The sequence below is a fragment of the Papaver somniferum genome, chromosome 9, assembly GCF_003573695.1.
Source record: "Papaver somniferum cultivar HN1 chromosome 9, ASM357369v1, whole genome shotgun sequence".
NCBI classification, from domain to species: domain Eukaryota; kingdom Viridiplantae; phylum Streptophyta; class Magnoliopsida; order Ranunculales; family Papaveraceae; genus Papaver; species Papaver somniferum.
Window position 1 is genome coordinate 123,386,548 of NC_039366.1, and position 11,301 is coordinate 123,397,848.

At 34.4% G+C, this 11,301-nt stretch overlaps 2 protein-coding genes across 2 annotated transcripts; both read right to left on the reverse strand.

Moving 5' to 3' along the window:
- Nucleotides 1-3,974: 3,974 nt before the first annotated feature.
- On the reverse strand, nucleotides 3,975-4,888 carry LOC113307717. Its single transcript, XM_026556165.1, has 2 exons — nucleotides 4,756-4,888; nucleotides 3,975-4,655 (listed from the first exon to the last, which is right to left on the reverse strand). The coding sequence occupies exons 1-2, from the start codon at nucleotides 4,796-4,798 to the stop codon at nucleotides 4,273-4,275; spliced, it is 426 nt and encodes a 141-aa protein (XP_026411950.1). The 5' UTR covers nucleotides 4,799-4,888; the 3' UTR covers nucleotides 3,975-4,272.
- Nucleotides 4,889-6,126: 1,238 nt separating this feature from the next.
- On the reverse strand, nucleotides 6,127-6,906 carry LOC113313688 (histone H2A.1-like). The gene is made up of 2 exons (XM_026562482.1): nucleotides 6,504-6,906; nucleotides 6,127-6,401 (listed from the first exon to the last, which is right to left on the reverse strand). The coding sequence occupies exons 1-2, from the start codon at nucleotides 6,534-6,536 to the stop codon at nucleotides 6,156-6,158; spliced, it is 279 nt and encodes a 92-aa protein (XP_026418267.1). The 5' UTR covers nucleotides 6,537-6,906; the 3' UTR covers nucleotides 6,127-6,155.
- Nucleotides 6,907-11,301: the final 4,395 nt, after the last annotated feature.

An 11,301-nucleotide genomic window follows, 5' to 3' on the forward strand; every position in this document is an offset into this window, starting at 1 on the left:
CTATAACTCTATAAGATGAATCTTTAAACAAAAAGAACTTGCTTTTAGACTTAATGAACAAAGACATATTAAATCTCTCTAACAATTAAACCTAGTAAAAATGTATCCAACAACAACAACGTCAATGTTCTCAAAATTCGAAGTCGGCCTTTCCAAAGAACGATTTTTTGGGGACTATGGTTTTTTTGGGACCATGGTTTTATTTTGGATAAAGACATTAGAAATAAATCTAGGTCACCCCTTATCTAGATATTTATATTAATACATAAATTACCCTCCTGATTAATTTTTGGTGATGATTAGTTAGTGTAATGATTAGTGAGATGATTAAGTTAAAGATAATAAGTGAGATTAAAAAATCAGATGGTTTTTTTTTAAAGAAGTAGAATTATTGAGAGAGCAAAGTTAGAGAAGATGAAGAAGGAAAACATGAAAAACGATGGATTTTACCAACCACAACCGGAGGAAGGGTATTTGGGTACCCAGGTATGCTTCAAACTTAGATAATGTTGGTTGAATTGTTCCAAACTTTCAAAAAAAATGAAATTTTTTATGTAAATTTGGGCCAGTTCGGTTACCATATGTCAAGAACATGTAACCGAACACACCTGAAAGTGTAGTTCGGTTACGTTTTCTAAACACGCGGGTTACCGAACTCGCTCGTTAATGGAGGTTTTGGTCTACAGTGTAATGTTCGGTTACCTAGGATAAAATGGTAGGTAACCGAACTTTGAACTTAACAATTTATTTGGGTACATCTTGTATGTTCGGTTAGTTCGCAAACTTCAACGCAACCAAGTTCCCAACCGAACTGCAGGTTAAAAGTAACCTAGTGTTAGAAGTTCGGTTGGTTCGCAAACTTCAACATATTTTGCGAATCAACCGAACTGGGATTATATACGCAATTAGACAAACGTTCGGTTACAACGAAATTTATTTCTTGGCGAATTAGGTAGAGTTCGGTTACGAAGTTTCAAAGGTAGAGTTCGGTTAAAAAGAAAACTTAACATTTTTGCGAACGAACCGAACTTGTGAACTTCTCATTATTTTCGTAAACTAAAATTCGGTGATATCCTTATTTTGCGAAGGAACCGAACTTATGGACTTGTGTTGTTCTAATACAAGGATTCAGTTAAAAGTATTTTGTTGCGAATCAACCGAACTCTAAGTTCGATTAAGAAAAAATCAATTCGTGATAATCGAACTTTTCTCTGGAAAAAACCCCCTCCATTAAACCTCTCTGCAACTTCCATTTTCAACTCATTTTAATGATTATTTCTCATTGATTCAACCAAAAACAAATGACAAATAATGGGTTTGTGAGAATATCTTTGTTAATGTTTTAAATTAATCTATCTATATATATATAGTGGTGGTGGTTGGTGGTGATGGTAATTGGAGGTAGTGGTGGTAATCGGTGGTTGGTGGTGGTGATAATCGGAGGTGGTGGTGGTGGTATTGGCGATGGTGGGAGGTGGTGGTGGGAGGAGGTGGTGGAACCGAACGGTTTATAGAGAAAAGTTCGGTTAATTAGGAGAAATTAGGAGAAAAGTTCGGTTTTTACGACGTTTCTAAACTCAATGTATAGGTTTTTAGAGAAAAGTTCGATTAATTAGGAGAAATATTTGCTAATGTAACCGAATGCAACATATAGGTTTTCATAGAAAAGTTCGGCTAAAATAAAAAATAATCGACTTGACCGAACTCAACATTTTTTTCTTATAAACTAAAGTTCGGTTAAGAGAAAAATTTCAACTTAACCGAACACAACAAGGTGTTATATATAAAATTTCGCATGCGTAGCACAAAGTTAATTAAAAATTAAAGAATTATAATATAAAATTAAATTAAAAAAAATAAAAAAATAAAAATTGATATAGAAAATAAAAATTAAAAATGTTCATTTGCTCTCTTTAGGAAATCCCTTATCACTAAAAAATGGTTAGCCTAATAACTTAATGGTCAGAAAAACATGATCCCAGAAAATCATTCCTTTTTTAGGATCCACAGTTGCTATAGTTTCCTCTGGATGATCTAGCTCCCTTTGTAGTACCAGCTCATTATGTTGAGATATTACCTTTCTATAGTTGCACATCATAAATTGTATCCCTTTAACAAGAAGACTATTATTGGAGCGTCATATTCCATTAGAGGGGTGTCATCTAATAGGACAAAAACGGGTCACCCATAAGTAATATCAAAAATCCCTTATCTCAAATAATTTTGTAATGACTAAATAACCCTTATTTAGTTAATGTTAATTTTATTTAATTAGATAATAATTAAACTAATGAATTTGTTGTATACTTGGTGAATTTTGGGACAGTTTTTGTGGGAAAAAAAACTAGAGAGAAGAAAAAAAGAATTTGTATGCCTCTAAATTATCTCCCATAAGTTCAATTTCGCTCAAAATTAGCTAAAGTACGTAAAAAAATTTCAGATATTTCGACTTACATGCCCGATTACGGTTGGGTTTGAGCTTCATTACCAACCGTAACCTCTATTTACGGTTAGGTTTGGATGAACTCCAAACCGTAACTGGTAATCAATGAGACAAAACCCAGTCGTAGAACCATTACGGTTGGGAAAATGGCTCTACGAACCCGACCGTAACCCAGTTTATGGTTGGGTTTTACACAATTCCAAACCGTAACTCAGTTTACGGTTGGATTTTACACAATTCCAAACCGTAACTCGGTTTACGGTTAGGTTCGAATTTTTCATTACCAACCGTAAATTTTCTTGTGATTTAGATTTTGTTCCTACGGTTGGAAATACAAATTTTACGGCTGGGAATACTACATGCAAATTAGATTTACGGTTTGGAATCATCCAAACCTAACCGTAATATCTTCAGAAACTATAATTACGGTTAGCGAAGCCAACCATAACACCTTCAGAAACGCAACTGAAACCTTAATTTGACTTCGATTTCATTCAATCTAACCTATTTTTAGCACAAAAACGAGTAAAAACAAGATGAGTTATCGATTAATACCTAACATAAACCATGGGTTCTTGTTGAGGAGTTTGAAACCGTGATTCTTCAAATTCTTGATTCGGTTGTTGGTGATGAATTTGATCGTCCGGTGGTTTATTGAAGAGAGAAAGATTAGGTTTTTAAGTCTTCATTTTAGTTCAACGGTAATCTAGACATTTTGTTTTTGTGTTATGATATCCCATAACCACTTTTTTGGACACTAAGAATCCAAGTGAAGCCCCTCTATTGGAGTGTGACGTCCCAATAATAGCCTTCTTTAACAAAGAGGATGAGTTGTTTGGAGTATGTCTCAAATTGGTTTCCTAGGATATTCCTCAACGTATTAGTTTCAATGGAGAAGCAGATGGAGTAAGTAATGAAGAAAGAAAAGAAAACTAAGGGATACAATCTAGTGCAGCGGTATAGACCAGACAGTATTACTCTGTGCATAGATTTTGGTACTTTTTATATTTTAGTAAAATTAACCGAACTTGGCATGCCTTTCTGGTGGGAATTTCACTCGTTACTCTATGCAGGGCAGCAGGAGTGCTTACTCATTTTAGGCCCCATTTGTATTTGGACATAACATGCCATCCAACGTGAATACAAGACCCCTTGCTCTTAGCAACCTGATTATTGGCATGCCTTCCTGGTAGAAAATTCACTCATTAGACTTTTTACCCTTTGGATAGTAATTGAAGGATAGAAGACTGAGCTGTCATTTTTGATCAGTCAAGTAACATGGTTTTTCAGTGAGTTTCAAAATTTTGAATTTGATTACCCAAAATGTGTAATTCTGCTTTTGGTGTGACCTTGGCTGCAGGTCTCTGAAGCTTTACCATTTTGAGCTTTCATCCGAATTAAATTGAGGGCAATAATGCTGATGTCACTGAATGCATGATAGAGACTAGAAAGTTTTGTTTCACCAGATATTAAATTTCAGAATGTTCATAAAAGATTAAATTTCATTCAAAATAAAACTAATCAAGACATGTTAATAAGAAACCAAAAGATTTTACTCATTTAATTTGAAGATAGACACCATTAGTTGTTTTGTGATGATTACATTTCTTATGATCCATATCAGAAAATCACTTGTGAAACAACTACTAAAACCCTCTCCTCCTACCTAGAAACTGGGATCATAAAGACATTAATAACAAAATGAAAAACTAGAAAGAAATCTCAAAAGAGAACAGCAGCAAAGCTAAAAACCAAAGACTAGATAGAAGAAGCAGCAGGAGCATTATTCTTAATCTCTTTAGGGTTGCTTTTTTCTTCATCTTTTGGGTTCAGAAATCATTCTTCCCTTCAGCATAGTTCTTGATTTCTTCAGCATTGAGTTTAGAAATATACATCCTTGCAACACGTTCAGGAGCTTCGAAATCATCACCCTTGACTCCTAACTGGACGAAGTTAGGATTCATTTCGATGCTGAAATTCTTCATCCCATCCTTGTGTTCAAAAAGAGCAGCCTTTTCCTCGTCTTCTCTTCCTACATTGATATTAATAAAGTTTCCTTGTATCAAAATGGTAACAAGATCTCCAAATGCATTCATATCAACTGACAAATTAATAGTATCTTCATGTTCAACGACCCTCCACATCGATGTTACTTTCCATAAGTTATCCGATGGATTCAGATAGTACTTTTCAGGGGTTCCAGCTTCTATTGCTGAATCAAACACAAAGAATCCATGTTACAAAATCTATGAACAAGTTAAATAAACATATTAGAAAGGAAAATGAATAAATCTCAGAGACTAAAAGCATACCTGATTTCTTGAAGAGGTGGATTTTGAAAGGAAGAGCAGCCATTACTACAGTGTAGAGATCAAGAAACACCTAACTTTCTTTTCTCTTTGTTGTTTGTGTGTGACGAAATAAGACAAGAAAGGTGGGTGGTATATATAGAAGAAGGAGATATTTGTTGAGTTGCATTCAATTAGTATTACTAATTGTTTGCTTTGGGGGTCAACATCCTGGGCATGTTTCTCTGTGTATGTAATAGTAGGATCCGCTAAGTACTCCCGTTCTCACCGCTTGACACGTTAAGCTAGAGGGGAAAGACTTTTGAACCAGGCTGCTAGAATTATAGTCGTCAAAACAATCTTGGAATCACTCCCCATCTACATACTTTGAAGTTAGGATCCAGTTCGGCATATCCTGCCTTTTGTATTTAGTCTTGCAACTAAAATGGCAAACCAGGCGGCAATTGCTTTGGTCCCCAAAGTCAATGCTATAAGAACTTGTGGTTTGGCCATTGAACCCCTTAGCCTTGCATACTGGCAAGGTATTGACAATATTCTCTTAGTGGAGAACATTTGTGTCCTAGGTGTTTTAAACTGCGCGTGGCAAATCCAAGTTGTGCTTAATAGCCTTAGTAATCGGGAGGTGTTTAAAACTGCACTTAGCATTTCAAAGTTCAAACACTTGCTCCATGTTTAAAACAACATTATAACTTTTCTAAAACACCACGCAGAGTTTTACATTCTGTCAACTAAATTTCGGAATTACTGAGACTTTAGAAATGTCATGTTTAATAGCTGCAAGACTAGACAGTTTAGATTGGCCTTGTTTCTTTCTAACATCATAGATTAGCTCTTGAGCCAACAAAACTTCATCAAATATTTGTCTTTTTGGAACAAAAACACTTTGATTTTTAGATATGTATTTGTCCATGAAGGGTTTCATGGGATTAGCCAGAGCTTTCAAGACGACTTTATAAACAAAATTGCACAGGTCAACTGGTCTAAACCGGCAAACTTACTATGTTAGGAAGGTTGAATTGATGAAGAACTCTCTAACCGTACTAATGAAATTGGAGCGCACCATATCCAATGGTTGATTTGAGTAAGGATATGGCCATATGCTACTCTCATGCATCACATTTCATTGCATTGGAATGCGCCAATGCCAATCTGAAAGGCTCTTTCACTAAGATAATATTGCCAATGAACACAACGGGTCACTCTGTAAAGCTAATATAATCATCTAAAGTTTGAATTCGATTAATTTTACGAACAGTGAACATGTATTTCAAGAACAAAAGTTGCATTCATTACACATTACATGCCAAAAGTTGAACCCTACATTTTTATGTTATTTACACATTCAGGATTGAACCAAAATAAGTTATGAGCACTACTACTAAGTACCTAGCTAGATCCAATTTTTACTTCTTCGGAGATTTAGAAGCAACAGATTTTCCTGGAAATTTTTGAGTTTCTGGCTCAGCCTTCCCGCTCTTCTTTGGTAACAAGATGGGGTTAATGTTAGGAAGGACACCACCACTAGCAATTGTAACACCGGCAAGTAATTTCCCCAATTCTTCGTCATTCCTAATTGCTAAACATAAATGTCTTGGGATAATTCTCGATTTCTTGTTGTCTCTTGCAGCATTTCCGGCTAATTCCAATACCTAAAAACCCAATTCAAATAATACAAAAATCAGAATCCAAATCAATTACAAAACACAGATTCAAAATTAGGCAAACTAGCGAAAATTAAAGGCTTTTCTTACCTCAGCAGCGAGATACTCTAGAACAGCAGCCATGTAAACGGGAGCACCAGAACCAAGACGCTGAGAGTATCGACCTTTCTTCAAGAATCAAGTGATTCTTCCGACTGGGAATTGTAGTCCTGCTTTGGATGATTTCGTTACGGCTTTCTTTCTATCACCGCCTTTCCTTCCTCCCTTGCTAACAACATTTGCAGTCGCAGTTCCTTTCATTGATAATCTAAAATGATGATTCTGAGTACTGGGGTTTTGAAAGTGAGAGAATTTCTGTGAATCGTTGAGAGATGGAATCGAATTTGTGAATCAAACTGGTCTGGTTCGCTGGTTATTTATAATGAACTCCAGAAATGGATTTCTATCGAGACTTTTGGTTTACGATCAGTGTGCTTCATTATTAACCAATGAGATTTTTCTTTTAGACTTTTGGTTTTCTGTTCTCTTTAGATTATAATCTAAGGGTTATTAGTTTATAGTAACCACGATCCTTAACACTACCTCCACGTAATTGCAGAAGACGGACAGTTGAAAACCGTACAAAAAAAAATAACTGCCCTCAGCATGGGTGAGCCCATCGACCAGGAATTCAAAGGGTGGTTCTGGGTCTCGCATGGGTGTGTGGGCGGTATTTTTCACGATTTTCCAACCGTCTGTTAATGTTTTTTATAGCGTTTTTAATGTCTACTGCGGCAAGTCTCGTCCGTTTTGATGTGATGCACGGTGTTTTGAACGCACCCGGGAACTGGACAGTGTTTGAGACGTCTTTCGAATTTCTTTTGAGGTGTTTTGTTTTTGCTTGGCGGAGCCAATTCTTTCTTTGTTTTTGGTTGGACACGGTTTGCGGACAACAAACCCAATGTTTTTCGGGAATTTTAGGCGCAGGCCCAAAAAAAAAAAAATCTTACCGTCAGGTCCACAATTAATTTCTGATACAGTCGCACCCATAATTATTTAAAAATATTTAAAACGTATTGAAAGACTCTATTACCCTTCATCGTTTTTGGGCATAATTTTTTTTCTTCTCCGCCGGTTTCTTTCCTTATTCCTCCATTAATCTCTGTAACGGATCTGCAAAGGTTTTTTCTCCATCATTTAAAGAAATAAATCATTTAAAATCGATGATTCAAAGAAGTAAATCATTTTTGACTAAACCCTAGAATACATTTCAACAAAAATGGATGAAACAGACGAAGAAGAAAAAATCAAGTAGAAGAAACAGAAAAAAAAATCAATTTCAACAAAAATGGATGAAAAATCAATTTCATACTCTAAAAAACCAACCTAGAAACTACTTACAGTTTACAAATTCTAGAAACAACGTTTCGAAAAAAAATGAACGAAACACAAACACAAACAAAATCAACATTTTATTTTACTTTGATACTTTCACTTTCAGTTAACGAAAAATAAATGTGCATAACCAGTTATGCAGTACAAAAATAAATGTTGATAACAAGTTATGCAGTACAAAAAAAATGTGCATAACTAGTTATGCAGTATAAAGAAAATGTGCAGAACTAGTTATGCAGTACATAGCTGAGATATCATCATCAGACATTGTCAAGGTCAATCCCAATGCTACACCAAGAGCTGCAAGGTGGGACTTTGCAGCAATGAAGAAAGCAATGCTCAAGAAGCATATTTCAAGCTTAGAGGTACTTGTTTATGAACCTTAAGAATGAATGTATATTTCAAGCATATGAAAGAAAACATGCAGAACTGCATAACTTATTATGCATAACTTGTTTAACTGCATAAAATACGAACATTGTTTAACTGCATAACATCTTATGCAGATCCAAAAATAACTGCATGACCTGTTATGCATTGTTTAGAGTATCTGCATAACTTGTTATGCATATAAGAAGTGTTATTGTTTTTGTTAAGCATTCCCTGCGTCACTTATTGTTTTAATGCATAACATCTTATGCAGATCCAACATTGACAGCATGACAAGTTATGCATTGTTTAGGTTATCTGCATAAGTAGTTATGCATATAAAAGGGTTTTTACGCCTTCCCTGCGTCACTTATTGTTTTAATGCATAACATCTTATGCAGATCCAACATTGACAGCATGACAAGTTATGCATTGTTTAGGTTATCTGCATAAGTATTTATGCATATAAAAGGGTTTTTACGCCTTCCCTGCGTCACTTATTGTTTTAATGCATAACATCTTATGCAGATCCAACATTGACAGCATGACAAGTTATGCATTGTTTAGGTTATCTGCATAAGTAGTTATGCATATAAATTTATTTTTACGCCTTCCCTGCGTCACTTATTGTTTAACTGCATAACATCTTATGCAGATCCAACATTGACAGCATGACCTGTTATGCATTGTTTAGGTTATCTGCATAAGTAGTTACGCATTAACAGTTGGAAGATAGATGCAAATGAAGACGTCTGGGATGCAATTGCTCAGCAATATGATTAAGTTGTGTAATGTTATGCATAATGTGTTGGTATGAAGCATGTCTAAACAATTTATATCTTGTTAACTTTCGATTTTTTTATATATTTATATATCAATGCTTTTTCCAGTGCTTCTTATATATATTTGCTACAATCTTATTTCACAGAAATTAGAAAAACTGTACTATCATAATGGATAATAAGTTATGCATCTTCATAAAATAATGCATAACAAGTTATGCATCTTCAAAAATAATGCATAACAAGTTATGCATCTTCAAAAATAATGCATTTTCTATTATGCATTTAAGAATAAAAATGAATAACGTTATCTTATAAAAATGATGCATAATGTGTTGGTATGAAATGTTAAACATGATTTGTTATGCATTTTTTAGAGTATCTGCATAACTTGTTATGCATAACTGGTTATGCAGTAAAAACAGCTATGCATAACGTTATGCATAACTGCGTAACTTGTTATGCATAACTGGTTATGCAGTAAAAGCAACTATGCATAACTGCGTAGCTTATTATGCATAACTGCTTATGCAGTAAAAGAAACTATGCTGAACTGCGTAGCTTATTATGCATAACTGGTTATGCAGTAAAAGCAAACATGGTGAACTGCATAACTTATTATGCATAACTGCTTATGCAGTTAAAATACAAACATTGTTTAACTGCATAACATCTTATGCAGATCCAAAAATAACTGCATGACCTTTTATGCATTATTTAGAGTATCTGCATAACTTGTTATGCATATAAAAAGCCTTATTATATTGGTTAAGCATACCATGCATCACACATTGTTTAACTGCATAACATCTTATGCAGATCCAACATTGACTGCATGACAAGTTATGCATTGTTTAGAGTATCTGCATAACCTGTTATGCATATAAAGTTATGCCTTCCCTGATGAGTGTTATTAAATCATGTTGCAGTTTTAGGAGAACTATAGAGATGAGTACAGTGCAATGGAGTTGGAACTCTGTGAAATCGAAACTAAAAGATTGAATCGAAAAGATCTGCATTGATCGTAAATTCAAAAACAAGCTTAAAATATCTAAAAATCCATTCGAAAACCTAAATTAAACTCTGTAACTTAAAATAATAGATCATAATCTTAAAGAAACTAAAACCTAGAATCGAATCAAGATTAAACAAGATCAGAATCAAAGTTAAACAAGATCATAATCAAAGATAAAACGAACGAACCTGAGCTTGAATTTCAGATTATCTTTGCTGAGTAAATTGAATCTTTCAATCAGCTCCTTCGCAACTCTCGATAATTCAATACTTCAGCTCTCGCTCCGGCTCTATCTCAATCTCTCAGAACAAAATCTCAATACAAAATCTCAAAACATAAAGTAAGGTTAAACTTGGAAATAAAATAAAAAGAAAACTGAATTTTGAAAATTTTGGGTTTCGGCAGAATTTATACGCCGATTTTGGGTGCGCGTGTGAACTTTTACACGCGTGGGTTTGACAGTGGTGGAAGGTGAGAAAATGGGTGTGGCTGTAGTTTTCACATTTTTTTTCCCCATAATTAGACGGATCCGTATCATTTTTTCCCATGATATTTTTATTCAAAGCCCATTTGGTTTTGAGGTCAGTAGTCCAAAATTTGTTCGTCTCAACTAAAAGGGAGACTACAAAGATCATCTTGAATGGTGGTGTTGTATGCCTTTTAAATTTAATTGCTTGCTGTGTTGATAGCGATATACAGAACATAGTGAATATCTCTTGTTTGGTGGTTGCAGAGGTCCGATGACAAACGCTCGGTAATACAAAGTAGCAATTAGTGTGCAGCAGGAGTACTTAAGATTCCCTCAATAAACTATCATACTCCGTCATTTTTTAGATCAGTAAGTAACGTGATTTCTATGGTTTTAAATTTTGAATTTCATTACCCAATTTGTGTTTATTTTGCTTTTCATCTGACTGACCTTATTAACTTTTACCATTTTCAGCTTTCATTCCAACTTGAGATGATTTTAAAGAATATATTTACAAAGACTACACTACAAACGCCTTCTCTGATATCTCTACATTGTGGAGAATCTCTGTAAAATTTTTGGTTGATATTTTGTTTAACAAAACACAGGTTAAAAATGATAAAAGATCAAATCAAACTAATTAAAAACAGATACCATTAGTTGTTTCTGATGATTACATTGTAGGATCCATGATCTCAAAACAACTTTCAGATCTCACTCCTAGCTAGCTAGTAGAAACTGAAATTACAAAGACAGAAATAAAATCATAAATAAAATGAAAACTGGAAAGAAATTTCAAACACACAACAAACTTTAATACCAAAGACTTGACAACCTTTTATTTCCCTTAGCATCAAACTAGACAGCAGGAGCAGCCTT